At 37.6% G+C, this 17,163-nt stretch overlaps 1 protein-coding gene across 2 annotated transcripts in view; it reads left to right on the top strand.

Moving 5' to 3' along the window:
• The window catches only part of NALF1 (NALCN channel auxiliary factor 1), a 705,934-nt gene extending 692,985 nt beyond the window's left edge, over positions 1-12,949 (top strand). Inside the window, exons 3-4 of one of the 2 annotated variants that reach the window (XM_007960859.3) lie at positions 10,255-10,300; positions 12,025-12,130. In XM_007960859.3, the coding sequence (XP_007959050.3) occupies positions 10,255-10,277 (23 nt within the window). In that variant the 3' untranslated portion in view covers positions 10,278-10,300; positions 12,025-12,130. Of the gene's footprint in view, positions 1-10,254; positions 10,301-12,024 lie in introns of both variants that reach the window. The other variant, XM_007960857.3, reaches the window with a different exon arrangement.
• The last annotated feature ends 4,214 nt before the right edge of the window (positions 12,950-17,163 follow it).

Genomic DNA, 17,163 nt, shown 5'->3' with positions numbered 1-17,163 from the left:
CTCAATCAAAACCGCTCAACTACATGGAAACTGAATAACCTGCTCCTGAATGACTACTGGGTACATAATGAAATAAAGGCAGACATAAAGATGTTCTTTGAAACCAATGAGAACAAAGACACAACATACCAGAATCTCTGGGACACATTTAAAGCAGTGTGTAGAGGGAAATTTATAGCACTAAATGCCCACAAGAGAAAGGTGGAAAGATCTAAAATTGACACTCTAACATCACAATTAAAAGAACTAGAGAAGCAAGAGCAAACACACTCAAAAGCTAGAAGAAGGCAAGAAATAACTAAGATCAGAGCAGAACTGAAGGAGATAGAGACACAAAAACCCTCCAAAAAAATCAATGAATCCAGGAGTTGGTTTTTTGAAAAGATCAACAAAATTGATAGACCACTAGCAAGACTAATGAAGAAGAAAAGAGAAAAGAATCAAATAGATGCACTAAATAATGATAAAGGGGATATCACCACCGACCCCACAGAAATACAAACTACCAGCAGAGAATACTATAAACACCTCTACACAAATAAACTAGAAAATCTAGAAGAAATGGATAATTTCCAGGACACTTACACTCTCCCAAGACTAAACCAGGAAGAAGCTGAATCCCTGTATAGACCAATAGCAGACTCTGAAATTGAGGCTATAATTAATAAAAGGCTACCAACCAAAAAAAGTCCAGGACCAGATTGATTCACAGCTGAATTCTACCAGAGGTACAAGGAGGAGCTGGTACCATTCTTTCTGAAACTATTCCAATCAATAGAAAAAGAGGGAATCCTCCCTAACTCATTTTACGAGGCCAACATCATCCTGATACCAAAGCGTGGCAGAGACACAACAAAAAAAGAGAACTTTAGACCAATATCCCTGATGAAAATCGATGCAAAATTCCTCATTAAAACACTGGCAATCTGGATCCAGCAGCACATCAAAAAGCTTATCCACCATGATCAAGTGGGCTTCATCCCTGGGATGCAAGGCTGGTTCGACATACGCAAATCAATAAACGTAATCCAGCATATAAACAGAACCAAAGACAAAAACCACATGATTATCTCAATAGATGCAGAAAAGGCCTTTGACAAAATTCAGCAGCCCTTCATGCTAAAAACACTCAATAAATTTGGTATTGATGGAACGTATCTCAAAATCATAAGAGCTATTTATGACAAACCCACAGCCAATATCAAACTGAATGTGCAGAAACTGGAAAAATTCCCTTTGAAAACTGGCACAAGACAGGGATGCCCTCTCTCACCACTCCTATTCAACATAGTGTTGATAGCTCTGGCTAGGGCAATCAGGCAAGAGAAAGAAATCAAGGGTATTTGGTTAGGAAAAGAAGAGGTCAAATTGTCCCTGGTTGCAGATGACATGATTGTATATTTAGAAAACCCCATTGTCTCAGCCCAAAATCTCCTTAAGCTGAGAAGAAACTTCAGCAAAGTCTCAGGATACAAAATTAATGTGCAAAAATCACAAGCATTCTTATACACCAGTAACAGACAAACAGAGAGCCAAATCATGAATGAACTTCCATTCTCAATTGCTTCAAAGAGAATGAAATACCTAGGAATCCAACTTACAAGGGATGTAAAGGACCTCTTCAAGGAGAACTACAAACCACTGCTCAGTGAAATAAAAGAGGACACAAACAAATGGAAGAACATACCATGCTCATGGATAGGAAGAATCAATGTCGTGAAAATGGCCATACTGCCCAAGGTAATTTATACATTCAATGCCATCCCCATCAAGCTACCAATGACTTTCTTCACAGAATTGGAAAAAACTGCTTTAAAGTTCATATGGAACCAAAAAAGAGCCCGCATTGCCAAGACAATCCTAAGTCAAAGGAACAAAGCTGGAGGCATCACGCTACCTGACTTCAAACTATACTACAAGGCTACAGTAACCAAAACAGCATAGTACTGGTACCAAAACAGACATATAGACCAATGGAACAAAACAGAGTCCTCAGAAATAATACCATACATCTACAGGCATCTGATCTTTGACAAACCTGAGAAAAACAAGAAATGGAGAAAGGATTCCCTATTTAATAAATGGTGCTGGGAAAATTGGCTAGCCATAAGTAGAAAGCTGAAACTGGATCCTTTCCTTACTCCTTATACGAAAATTAATTCAAGATGGATTAGACAATTAAATGTTAGACCTAATACCATAAAAACCCTAGAAGAAAACCTAGGTAATACCATTCAGGACATAGGCATGGGCAAGGACTTCATGTCTAAAACAACAAAAGCAATGGCAACAAAAGCCAAAATTGACAAATGGGATCTATTTAAACTGAAGAGCTTCTGCACAGCAAAAGAAACTACCATCAGAGTGAACAGGCAACCTACAGAATGGGAGAAAATTTTTGCAATGTACTCATCTGACAAAGGGCTAATATCCAGAACCTACAAAGAACTCAAACAAATTTACAAGAAAAAAACAAACAACCCCATCAAAAAGTGGGCAAAGGATATGAACAGACATTTCTCAAAAGAAGACATTCGTACAGCCAACAGACACATGAAAAAATGCTCATCATCAATGGCCATCAGAGAAATGCAAATCAAAACCACAATGAGATACCATCTTACACCAGTTAGAATGGTGATCATTAAAAAGTCAGGAAACAACAGGTGCTGGAGAGGATGTGGAGAAATAGGAACACTTTTACACTGTTGGTGGGACTGTAAACTAGTCCAACCATTGTGGAAGACAGTGTGGCAATTCCTCAAGGATCTAGAACTAGAAATGCCATTTGACCCAGCCATCCCATTACTGGGTATATACCCAAAGGATTATAAATCATGCTGCTATGAAGACACATGCACACATATGTTTATTGCGGCACTATTCACAATAGCAAAGACTTGGAATCAACCCAAATGTCCATCAGTGACAGACTGGATTAAGAAAATGTGGCACATATACACCATGGAATACTATGCAGCCATAAAAATGGATGAGTTTGTGTCCTTTGTAGGGAAATGGATGCAGCTGGAAACCATCATTCTCAGCAAACTATTGCAAGAACAGAAAACCAAGCACCACATGTTCTCACTCATAGGTGGGAACTGAACAATGAGATCACTTGGACTCGGGAAGGGGAACATCACACACCGGGGCCTATCATGGGGAGAGGGGTGGGGGAAGAGATTGCAGTGGGAGTTATACCTGATGTAAATGACGAGTTGGTGGGTGCTGACGAGTTGATGGGTGCAGCACACCAACATGGCACAAGTATACGTATGTAACACACCTGCATATTATGCACATGTACCCTAGAACTTAAAGTATAATAATAATAATAAAATAATTAAAAAATAAATAAAATGAGACAATATTATACACAACTCTATAATAATAAATCTAATCCTATATACAAGCTATTTTTAGAGAAATATGAACTATCAAAATTGATGCAAAGTAACCATGACAGATTAATAAACATGAAAGAAATTGAAAAGGTATGAAAATTACCTTTAGGAAACATTATCCACAATGCTTTATAAATTTCACGCCATATAAACTATCCTAGAGGGCGAAAATACTTAAAAATTCCTCTTTCTAAAACTATAACTACATATATTTTTATATAATCTCACTTGATAATAAACATGCCAGATGTAAAATAAATACTGGAAAGTCAAAGTACAGCAACGTAGCTACAATTTCACTTTAAACATATTTTTATATATGAGATTCACAAATTACATGCAGGTTGTGTGTGTGTATATATCTGCATGTTCACATTAATAAAAAACATTGAGAAAACCAATTGCAGTAGTTTCTTCTTTCAGATGAAAAAGACTATGTTACTGTTTTCTAAGCTTCAGCAGTTTTTTTTTTTAAAGTTCATTACTAGTTTAAACATTTGAAAAATTTGTCTCATATATTCTTGGACTCTATGTCAAAATGTAAATTACTGCGATAAAGATCGTACTTAAATAATGCCATGTTTTATTGTAAGGATTTCCTTAGAAAATATTTATTCCTTAAATATAAGGAAAATATTTATTCCTTAGATTCCTTAAGATCTTCTTAGAAAAAAGGAACTTTATTGACTTTCTTGTGCTTAAATAGTATTCGTAATGACTATACTTGAGTAATTGTTTTGAGCTGTGAAAAATAAGGACTTTTTGGTAAGTGCCTTTGACTAGTTGGAAAATAAAAATGATAATTTAAAATAGAGGATCTTTAAAGCCCCTCCTAATAAATTCTTTTCTATATTTTATTTTATTTTTAATTTTTAAGTTTGGTGGATACATAGTAGGTGTATATATGTATGGGGTACATGAGATATTTTGATACAGGCATACAATGCATAATAATCTCATCAGGCTAAATGGGGTATCCTCAAAATATGAGCTTATTTGAAAATAGGGTCTTTGTAAATGTAATTTATTAAGTTGAATTGAGGCCATACTAGATTGTGGTGGGCCTGGGATCCAATATGCTGGTGTCTTATAAGAACTGCAAAGACACCGAGACACACAGGAAAGGCCACATGGGGACAGAAGCAGCAGTTAGAGTGATGCCTGCCAGCCAAGAAGCTCTAGGGACGGCTGGCAGACTGGGAAGGGCCCAGGAAGGAGCCTCCCCTTGAACCCCAGAGGGAGCATAGCCCTGCCCACACCTGGATCTCAGACTTCCAGTCTCCAGAACTCAGAAAATATTTTTCTGCTGTGTTATTTTTTTAATTTTCAAAACATTTTTAATTTTTGTGGGTACATAATAGGTGTAACATTATTGATATATCTTGATACAGGCATACGATGTGTAATAAACACATCAGGGTAAATGGGGTACCCACCCCCTCAAGCATTGATTCTTTATGTTACAAACAATCCAATTATACTCTTTTAGTTAGATTAAACTGTACAATACATCATTGTTGACTGTAGTTACCCTGTTGTACTAACAAATACTAGATCTTATTCATTCTATCTAACTGTATTTTTGCACCCATTAACCATCCCCACTACCAATCCCCCACTACCCTTCCCAGCCTATAGTAACCATTATTCTATTTTCTATCTCTATGAGTTCGTTTTAATTTTTTAGCTCTCACAAATAGGCAAGAACATACAAAGTTTGTCTTTCTGTGCTTGGCTTATTTCACTTAACATCATGACCTCCAGTTCCATCTATGTTGTTGTAAATGCCAGGATCTCACTCTTTTTTATGGCTGATTAGTGCTCCATTGTGTATATGTACCACATTTTCTCTACCCATTCATCTGTCAACGGACGCTTAGGTGCTTCCAAATCCTGGCTATTGCGAATAGTGCCACAATAAACATGGGAGTACAGGTATCTCTTCCGTATCCTGATTTCCTTTCTGTGGGCATATAACTAGCACTAGGATTGATGGATCATATGGTAGCTCTATTTTTAGTTTTTCTTTTGTTTTGTTGTTTGTTTTGAGATGGAGTCTCGCTCTGTCGCCCAGGCTGGAGTGCAGTGGCACAATCTCGACTCACTGCAACCTCTGCCTCCTGGGTTCAAGCGATTCTCCTGCCTCAGCCTCCCCAGTAGCTGGGATTACAAGCTTGTGCCACCATGCCCAGCTAATTTTTGCATTTTTAGTAGAGATGAGGTTTCACCATGTTGGCCAGGGTGGTCTCACACTCCTGGCCTCAAGTGATCCATCTGCCTTTGACTCCCAAAGTGCTAGGGTTACAGGTGTGAACCACAGCACCTGACCCCTTAAGTCTTTAAATCACTTTGATTTGATTTTCGTATATGGCAAGAAATAGGAGTCTAGTTTCATTCTTCTGCATGTGGATATCTAGTTTTCCTGACACTATTTATTTAAGAGACTGTCCTTTCCCCCAACTTATGTACTTGCCACCTTTGTCGAAAATGACTCCACTGTAGATGTATGGATTTGTTTCTGGGTTCTCTATTCTGTTCCATTGGTCTATATGTCTGTTTTTATGTTAATATCATGCTATTTTGGTTACTGTACCTCTGCAGTACAATTTGAAGTCAGATAATGTTATTCCTCTAGTTTTGTTCCTTTTGCTAAGGATAATTTTGGCTATTCTGGGCCTTTTGTGTTTCCATATAAATTTTAGAATTCTTTGTTTTATTTCTGTGAAGAACATTATTGGTATTACTGCAATTACTTTTGCACCAACCTAATATTTTTTACAGGCATTGCGTTGAATCTGTAGCTTGCTTTGGGTAGCATGGACATTTTAACAATACTGATTCTTCCAATCCATGAACATGGAATATCTTTCCATTTTTTTGTGTCCTCTTTAATTTCTTTCATCAATGTTGCCTAGTTTTTACTGTAGAGATCTTTCACTTTTTTGGTTAATTCGTAGGTATTTTATTTGTAGCTATCATACATGGGATTGCTTTCTTGATTTCTTTTTCAGATTGTTCACTGATGACATATAGAAATGTTACTGAATTTTGTATGTTGATTTTGTATCCTGTAACTTTACTGAATTTATTAGGTCTAGCAGTTTTCTGGTGGAGTTTTAGATTTTCCCATATATAAAATTTTGACATTTGGGGCTGGATGATAATATAAGAAAAATAAATTTAAATAAATTTATAAACAAAATCATATCATCTGCAACAAAGAATAGTTTGACTTATTCTTTGCCAATAAGTCAAATTGGATGCCCTTCTTTCTCTTGTCTGATTCCTCTAGGTAGGAATTCCCCTGATAATAAATTCTGATTTTACTATTTATCTCTACTTACAACATGAGTCATTAATATTATGTGAGATTTTCTTACCTGCCATGCACTGGTCTAAACAATTTATGTGTATTATTTAATTCTCAAAAAGAAAAAATCTCTGTGAGGTTGGTACTGTAATGTCAAACTGATTCACTAGAGATTTCAAATAGAACAGCTTATAAGCAAAATGTATCAGAACAACATTTCACTACCCAGAAAATTTGCTTTTGTTTTTTCCTAATGCTAATTTGTGCAATTGTACTTGTTTGTGCACGGAGGTTCTTGTTTGAGAAATTATTCTTACTTGGAAATATGTTTTTATAGTTTCTTCAATGCTGAGGAAAAAGTCATTTCTGTAGGTAGGTGGAAAATTTCCTAGGAGATTTGCCCCAGCAGGTTATCTGTGTGCAGGTGGTTTTTGGAGGAGAACTCTCAGGCATGCTACCTATGATGGGGTGAAGAAGGAGAAATTTGGTAGAGGGAAAAAATCTGAAGCTCGGATGGCCCTTGAGAGATGTCTTGACTTCAGTCAAGTAGGCCTAGCCTTGGGACCCCTCCCTTGTTTGGAGGCTGCCCAGGGCCTGAGAAATAGGTCAAGGCTGCTGACTTCAACCAACGGCAGTGTCTGGGAGGCATGCAGGGTGAAACCCTCTGTAGATAGCACTCCGAGCAGGAGGAGTCTGTGCCCCCAGGTCCCAAGGATGTCATTGATCTGCTTAAGTGACCCAGTGACTCTATGTAAGTCAAAGAAATAATGGCCTTAGAAGGCTGCATGTCCTTGCGTACTCAGAAATGCATTTGACAGAGAAAAAGGCATCTGTCAGAATTCAAGGCAGAGAAGAATGATGTAGAAAAAAGAGCTGGAAAATTTTCTAGGCAGTCCCAACCAAAAAGATTGTTTTATGGCTTAAATCCAAAAGAATCGAAGAATAGGTAAGGAGATAATAATCAAAACCTCTTAGAAATTAGAAAGTCGATGTGCATACTAACAGATTTGCTGAAACTTAGGAAAAGTAATATGAAGCAACAGAGAGGAAACAGAGTCAGTTCGATTTACATCCAGACTCAGGGATTGACAACACGAGATGCAATGGAAGAAAAGGCAAAATAAGGAAGACTGGGTGGAAGTCAGTTTTAAGAGGCAGTCAGGTCCCCAAATCCCATTCCCTATTCCCATCCCAGAGACTGGGGACATATTTCTTTCTGGAGGAAACTTTTTCTTTTTGAGGTGACATACAAAAGGTTGTTGATATGAGCAACAGTAGGACTTCAGGGGAGGGGACCACCCTGACCACCAGGATCCAATGCACACCCCCACCCTGAAGCTGAGACTCCCCCAGCCCATCCTGCTGCCCCCTCCTGCTCCCTGGCCTTCTGCTTCCTGGATGGATATTGGATAGACTTTTCTGGGGAGCCTGATCAACCTAAAGACAGAATTTTAAAAGTTTCTCCATGCTGGCCAGGCACGGTGGCACCCGCCTGTAATCCCAGCACTTTGGGAGGCCAAGGCGGTGGATCACCAGGTCAAGAGATCTAGACCATCCTGGCCAACATGGTGAAACCCTATCTCTACTAAAAATACAAAAAAATTAGCCAGGCATATTGGTGGGAGCCTGTGGTCCCACCTACTCTGGATGCTGAGGCAGGAGAATCACTTGAACCTGGGAGACGGAAGTTGCAGTGAGCCGAGATGGCGCCACTGCATTCTAGCGTGGCGACAGAGAGAGACTCCATCTCAAAAAAATAAATAAATAAAATAAAAAAGTTTCTCCATCCTAACCATTCAGGCATGTCATCTCACAGTGCGGCTCACCGGCCACAGTCCTCCTTAGGTGCCCAGACTTCCTGTCCTTTTCATTTTGTGCAGACAACTAGAAATGCATGGTGTTTTCCATGAGAAGAACAAGAGACAAACACAAAAGGTGGCAACACAGAGAAAATGGAGGGAATTTATTCAGAGACGGAATGAAACACAACAAATAAGGGTACCCCAAATATCTCAGATATCTCAGAGTGAAAAAAACATCAACATGGTCATCACAAAATAAGAACAGTTGCTTCAAAAAGCAACATTCAGGTAACACGAAGGAACTCTTGGAACTTAATCCTAGGGAAAAAAGCAAAATTCAGTGAAATTATATCCCGTGAAAACTCACCAAATTCTCCTGAAACTAGAGTTAAGGGATGAAGTAATATGAAATATTAACAGCAGAGGTAAGAAAATTAAAGGACAAGTTCTGAAGGTCCAACAGCCAAACATAGGACCAGTGATTGAATAAATCTGAAGAATGATCATTTCTAAATTAGAATTCCATACCCAGCCAAATCAATTAAATGTGAGGTAGAATAAACACATTTTAAGGCATATGGCATCTTGGAAATTCACCTCATGAGCTTTTCCTACTGAAGGCACTAGAGGTTGTAAACCCCCAAAAGGAGAAAGAAGGGGATGAGGCACAGGATACAGGGAACAGGGGATCCAGCACTGCAGTGCGCAGAGCGGTAGAAACTCATCAGGCATGACGGCAACCAGTCCAGACAGTGGGAGGCTCCAAGAGATATTTCTTCAGAAAAGAACTGATAGAACACCTGATGCAAATGAAAGAACTGGCAATGCATTTGGGTTGAATTAGTTAGAAAAGGGAACATAACAAGACAAGTATTATCTGTAGGAAAAAAAATGAAGCGGTACAGGGACAGAAAATTGGACTTTACTACATGGTTGAACTAAGAATTACATTTATGTCATCCTAATACTGTAAAGGCAACAGCAGGTATGAAAGTTACTATGGAGGAATGGGTGAGGGTTTGGTGGGAAGCATATTTGCTGGAAGAAGGAGGAGAATAAATGTTTTATCTCCACATTTCCTGAGGGGAATCTACAGATAATGCTAAAAAATGAAAAATCAAGAAGAGCATAAAACATGTTATTCTCAGAAAAGGAGCTAAATACAAAGCAGCTGAACGATGTGGAAATATTTGCCTTTGAGAAAGAAGAATTTGAGATGTGGGAGGTGGAGGATTTTTTGTTATTTTGTAAAATACTCTGGAATTATTTTATCTTAATATAGATGTGTTATTCATAAGTTTGAGTAAAAACTTGTTAAAAAGATGGACAGGAGAGAAAAAAGAAAGAATATTAACTGTGCCAGACAAAAAGAAGGGTTCATTTATTGGCATGAATGAACTGCTTCTATTTTTTTTCTGTGATGACTTTAGTTGTAAATCAGCAAACCAGTTTCTGAGCAACTTTGGAAGAGCTTCTTATTTACATAACGTTGTTAAATATATTATGATTATTAGCATTCTAAAATGTTGATCTAAAGGACTTCTAGATTTCTATTTTTATAATCTTATTGTAAACTCATTTTGTTATAGAATGTAGTATTGGAAACGTATATTTCAATAAATTATTAGTCTACCACTGAGATGTCTTATATGAAAAAAGAAAATATCATACAATAAAAATGTCAGAGCTGAAGACCTCATTAATTCAGTTTTTTTTTTTTTTATATTCTACCTAGGCGAAGGTGAAGTTTACCTTTGAATGCCTAAGAAGAAATGAATATTGTAAGCATCATTATAAGGATATCTTGTTCATTTCTTTAAAAGAAACCGAAGATTGAATGTATATTAGTTGAGATTCTTTTTAATTAAATAAATAGGTATATTGAGTTTATTCATGTAATAAATGCTCATTAAGTATTTTGTTCAGGCATTCTGCTACATGAGAATGCAAAACTAAGAATGTGTAGTTTATGCTTTTAAATTGACAGATAAGAAAATTGAAATTAAAATGAGCAATTGTGATTAAAAGAAAAATAACAATAATTGCTATAATTAAGGGTTAAGCAAAATGCTAATAGCCCAGGGGTATGAGTACAAGCTTCATACAGGGAGTTTCACTTGAACCACATTTGGAGGATAAATGAGAAGTATGTAGAGGAATTGATGGAGGATATTTTAGGAAGAAACAGTGGCTTGGCTAGTGATACAGGCTTGGGTGCTCTGGGACGAGCCAATGCTTCAGGAATGTGGGAACATTAAACAGTGAGCCTGGAGAGAGAGGAGAGATCTCTAGATTTTATTGTTTAGGTTGAAGCAATGAGATACCATTGATAACTATTGTTATTCACAGTAGCCCAAATTTTCATGTTATTTCTATGTGCTAGCCACTGAACCAAGCATATTACATGAAAAATCTCATGTAATCCTTACAACAACTCTACTATTATCCCCATTTTTAAGTTTTTCAAGCATGACATTAATATGACAAAATATGTCTAGAAAGTTCATTCTAACACCCACGAATAAATGGTTCAGTCAAGTAGAAAAAAAAATACACAATGATTTATACAGCTTGCATAAAAATATTCTATGTAATACAGCAAGGTAAAGGATTGGAAAGATTGTAGATACACAGTGGTTTTATTCTGTTCACTACTTCCAAAGTTTTAAAATGTGCATCTGTCAATTTTAAAATAACAATGTGTGTTATCAGAGGAAGAAGAGAAAAAGGGAAGGAAGAGTTTCAGCAAGGAGGAAAAAAGTGAAGAGAGAACAAGAGAAGCAGAGACAGACAATTCCTGATAGGCACAATTGGAGGACAGATCAAATGAGAAGATGAACAGCAGAGAGACTCCTTCATGATGGTCCAAGCAAAAGATAATGAAGCCTCAATTCAGGCAGACTTCTGTAGAAAGCAAATGGAGAAGATGGAGAAAAATAAGAGAAATGTTTAGAAAATAAATCAAAATGACCCGATCACCCATTGGACACAGATGGTTTTGCCCATTCTCCCAGACAGGAAGAAGAAAGACTTGATGAGGCTTCTGAGAGGAAACGATGATAACATGGTTCCTAGAGCTATGACGTTATGATCTGTTGCTTATTTCACTCAGCATAACTAGCTAATGTCAGTTTATGCATTGCATAAATTGGTCACATTCCTGGTAAAGAAGAAAGGATGGTTGCATGTACTTGATCTCCAGGTTGATCCAGAACCTCAAGTTCTGACTTTGACTTAATGAAATCTTCTATTCTGTATTCCCAACAACCCAGAACTTTCATGGTATGACTGGCAGGAATATAAAAGAACAACTTGAGGAATCTAACAATACTGGTTTGAGACCATGGGTGACTCTTTATCCAATTGTATTGACTTGATTTTCCTTTAAAAAAAGTCTAATTGCCTGTAAGGTTGTGTGGGTTAGAATGTTAAAGCAACAGCTTCACTCTACTATGTCGCAAATGTATTTCCTTCCTGCTGACACTCTGCTTCCTTCTTCCTACAGGGCTTTATGAAACCTTTCTAACCAATGATGAACCAGAATGCTGTGACGTCAGGAGAGAAGAAAAATCAAATAACCCATCCAAAGGGACCGTAGAGAAAAGTGACTCCTGTCACAGGACATCGCTCACAGTGTCATCAGCAACAAGACTGTGCAACAGCAGACTCAAGCTGTGTGTTCTTGTACTGATTCTCTTACACACAGTGCTCACAGCCTCGGCAGCACAGAATACAGCCGGACTGAGCTTTGGAGGCATCAACACGCTGGAAGAAAACTCAACTAATGAGGAGTAACGGAAGGACGAGTGTCACCACAGCAGCAGCTGGCCCGCCATGAAAAATGGCAACTGCTGTCTCATGTAACAGAAACTGGGTGCTTTTACCCTCGAATTACTTATTGCAAGGCCTTTAGGGTAAAATTTAAACAGATGGGCCTGAATCCAAACAAGGACACAACCACAGCTTTTTATTGACTAAAAGGCTGGAAAGTGACTTTAAATTTCTCACACCATTTTATACACTGTGTTTTAATGTTTGGAGGTTTTATTTGCTTTCGTTTTGGTTTGGGTTTGTTTGTTTATTTTTTGCACTTGTTAATACAGGATTTATTTTGGGGGATGGTTTCTCAGAGGTAAACTAAGTCTTTTCACTGTCTCTATCTCTCTATATTTCTAGTCATTGTGTGTGTTCATCAGATAGTTCTGTCTTTATGTCCTGTCAGTTTCTATTAGAGGAATGATTGCTATGACCTCATGGTATAGCAAAAAACAACAACAAAAAAAGAATAAAAAATAAAAAAGACAAAAAAAAGAAAACAACAAAAAATAAAAATAAAAAAAATCCCTAAGTCTCCCTTCTACCCACAGAACCAATACCCTTCCCGGCCTTTCCTTTCCCTCGCCCTCTTCTCGTCCCCTAAGCAAACAACATCCGCTTGCTTCTGTCTGTGTAACCACAGTGAACGGGTGTGCACACTTGGTGGGCCTCTGAGCCCCTGTTGCACAAACCCAAACCAGAGCGGAGCCAAGGGGGCCTGGCAGGAGTTCCTTTTTAGCTGAACAAACAAGTGCTCTCCATAATAGGTGGAATCAGACAGTTAACACATTTTTATGTTGAAAACAAAATAAAAGGAAAAAAATTTTAAAAAAACACTATCATGAACTGTATTGCTCCAGTTCCCATCCCCAAGTGGCCCAGCCCTTTCTTGCTGGTCCAGTTGGACAGGAGCAGCTATCTAGAATCAGGATGCAGGGAGTGAGGAAGTTTTTCCTTTGACAATGGAGGTGGGCTTTCATTGTGATTTCAGTTTTGTTGCAGTAATATACGAGCACATTTTGGCCATTGTAATTACAGGGAACAAAGGGATTGCGGACACATATCTGGACTTCTTTTCCTCCCTTATTGTTGTGGAAGAGACACTAGAAATGCTCAAACACCTGCAATATACAGAATATATACAATTTTATTCCAGTATTTCCCTAACATATGGTTTAAAATTATTCCAGGTATACAGTGTATGCAATTCTGCATTATCACAGAGGAACAACTTCTTTTTAAAAAAATAAATAGGTGAGCCATTTTTATTAATGTGCAAAAACTTTATCACTCTAACATGCTCTAGGTAGTTGAGGAAAAGAGGTCTGATCACTCTGTTTGTATTTTTTTTCTTTGTGGGAACATTTCACCTGCTGAGTGTATATGAATTTGCTTTCTATAAAAGGCTTTTATGAGTTTACAGTAGAATCAGTGGAAGGAAGAGTTAATAAGGGCTGTTTTTAAAAAACAAACAAACAAACAAAACAAATAATTAAAAAAAAAAAACATTTTACATTCCTTCCTATTCTCTAACTACACTTGGGAAGTGCACTTCAGATAAGTTTGCAGTGTGACTGAGAGATGAAGGAAATCCATAGAAAAGGTCCTCTTAGCGAACAAAATTTAGTTATTAACTTTATAGCTATGAAATTTCCCCGGGCATTTGTTTTTGTTCAAACAGACTTTAACCTCTGCATCATACTTAACCCTGCAACATGCGTACAGTATGCATATTTTGTTTTGAAAAAAAATGTTTTGTTCCAGTCTGTTAAGAATATTCAAAAATAATAAAGGTATTGCTTAATAAAATTGCTAGAATTGTTTAGCAGTACATGCACAATATTTTACTAGATTCTTTGTTTTAATAGTGTTTTGTTGAGACTGAAAATCCTAAAATGGTCTGCGCAAATACAAAAAAAAAAAAAACACCAAACATGCAACATTCTCCCCGTTTTTGTTCCTTTAAAATTTTTTTTTTCTGCAAATGCAAAAACATTCACATGTGGACAGACACATACACATAGGCATCATATTTTAATTTATGGAAACATCGTGCTTTTCTGGGAACACAAGCCGAGGAAGTGAATGGCTCGGGGGAGACACATTAATTGCATGGAATCGTTGACTCTGAAACACTTGTAGAAATGAGCACTTTGGTATCCCTAACCAGTGGTGGAATGCAGATTCCAGTGGTGCTGGGCAGACGAGAAGCAGAGGGATTGAGACTGCAAGAGATTCCTGAGGAAGAGCTCACAGGGCGATTTTATTCAGATGACCTCTAAGTGAATGGCCAGGAAAGCGTCTGTTCTGACCTTTATCTACCTCTGCTGTGGTAAGGCCACTCCACATGCTGTCTCACCATGTCTTCAGCGTTCCACGTGCTGTTTCTCCCTGTGCCACAGGCGTTTCCAATCTTGCAGGAAGATGACAAAGCAAATGTGAATTCCACTCACTTTTATTGGCATGACAATAAAGTATTCTTTCTAAACACTTAGCAAAATGATGAAAAACAGTATTCCTTAAAAGATAGGTTTTCATTTTCTCAATATATTTTGAACTGACTAAAGTTCTTTACAAATACAAGAGGATCAGAAGGTTCTACTTACCCGTGTTTTAGCGTTTGTTTGGAGATAATGCCAACCAAAAGCTGGAAAACGAAAACCACCATTACTTTCCATAAGAGGTACGCCCCCCAAAACGGTTTTGAAAGTTGGGAGAAACACTGCAGTCTTCATCGTAAATATAAAGTGATAATTTAGGTGAGGAAGGAACAGTAAGGAGAGAAGGGGAATGAATCCTTTCTCTGCATCAAGTCACCCAGCGTTGGAACAGTCTCTAATGCTGGCGGAATCTTTTTCTTGTCATGTTCATCTGTTCTTATTACAGGAGAATGATTTCAGCACCTAGTATCTATTATTGTAAGTGTGTAACCACTTTCTCACAATATTTCCACTGGACATGTTGAAGCAGAGCAGCTTCTTCTGGGGTCAGCCAGAGGATCCAAATAGACAACAACTCCTTTCCCAAGCTCAGAAACAATCACTGATGATGCAGATTTCACCACATCCATTCATTCTTTGTAGTAGTTTTCCTGGCACACACTTGAGCATGCTTAAGGTTGTGCACATGTTCATTTTGAATGAGTAAGTTCAGCCCCTGCTCCTTTGTAATCATCTTTAGTTTTTCCTGTAGAGGGTGTCTACCGTATACTGGATAGTGAACTACAATATTAAAATAATTATTTCCGCAAGCAAGTTGAAAACCAAGAAAACAATATTTGTTTCATAAATGTGTGGCATAGATTTCCCTGTGTTTATTATTCTTTTTATCTGCAATCGAGAAATTTCAGTTTCTGGAATATGTTGGTACTGCTAAGCTAAATGGCAAATAACATAGAGTTCAATGTCATTCTTTATTGCATTTACATTTGGTGATACATTATACTGAACTTTTCTCGCATTAAAAGGATAGTACTTTTCCGTCTCTCACAAGACAGTAAGTGAAGGTTGTTCTTTTGAATGGCATCATTACAAAAAGTAATTTGGTTTCTTACCAATGACTTGGTACTTTAAGTACTAGAACCTGTAGTCGTTAAAACAAAAGAAAATAGGCAGATAGCAGAAACAAAAGAATGACAGGAAAGAAGGAAGGAAAGAAAGGAGTGAGGGAGGGAGGGAAGAAGGGAGGGATAGAGGCAGGGAATGAGGGGGAAAGGAGGTTTTATATGAATGAATAAGTACATAATTTTTCCAGGGGAAAAAAAGTAAATGAAATAAGCAATTGGATGCCAGACCCATGTGCCAAATACCTGAACTGGCATATGGTATTTGATATCTGAACAATGTCAAAAACGTTAATCTGAAGCATGATTTACATTCTTTCTCACTAACAATGAAATTTACAATGTTCTTGCTACTCAAAGCATTAAATCAACAGAGAACTGAAAGCTGCATTTTGTTTTATTTAGAACTGCAGTCAGGTATTTAATTTCTTTTCTGTTTGTTTTTTTTGTTTTTTTTTTTTTAGATGGGAACTTGCTCTGTTGCTCAGGCTGGAGTGCAGTGGCAAGATCTCTGCTCACTGCAAACCTCCGCTTCCTGGGTTCAAGCAATTCTCCTGCCTCAAGCCTCCCGAGTAGCTGGGACTACAGGCTTGTGTCACCACGCCTGGCTAATTTGTGTATTTTTAGTAGAGATGGGGTGTTGCCATGTTGGCCAGGCTGGTCTTGAACTCCTAACCTCAGGTGATCCACCAATTAGGCCTTTCAAAGTGCTGGGATTACAGGCGTGAGCCACCGCACCCAGCCAGGTATTTGATTTCATAAGTATACATATGCATATATGAGGAGATAGGGTTATATACCATGGTGTGTGTGTATATATATACATACATACACACACACACACGGCTTGCAAATAAAACTTCCACTAAAACATTATGTAGTCCGTAACAACACATGTATACCATAATGATGAATGATCCTACTTGTCTGTCACAGTTAGAGCAGCATGGTCATTTAAAAACCATACCTACTTTGACATGGGAAACAGACTCTCAAAATGTCTCCATTAATGAAAAAATCACAATTTTGAAACAGCCAGAATCTCCATCTTCCAAGCTTTAGCAATGTTTATTAAAAACCTAATAGAGCAGGTAGGTATTGGGTGACGATGAATAAAAAGACTTTCAGTGGGGAGAAGGAAAAAAACTAAATATAGTTTTCAAGCAATGTCTTTATGACATTTATAAAAACTATGAAACTCTGCTACGAATTCTAGAAATTCTCCAAATAATTAGAAAATGTACAGATAATCTTCTTAGCCTTGGA

The sequence above is a fragment of the Chlorocebus sabaeus genome, chromosome 3 (assembly GCF_047675955.1).
Source record: "Chlorocebus sabaeus isolate Y175 chromosome 3, mChlSab1.0.hap1, whole genome shotgun sequence".
Classification (NCBI taxonomy): domain Eukaryota; kingdom Metazoa; phylum Chordata; class Mammalia; order Primates; family Cercopithecidae; genus Chlorocebus; species Chlorocebus sabaeus.
This window is presented reverse-complemented; position numbering and strand designations above follow the sequence as displayed.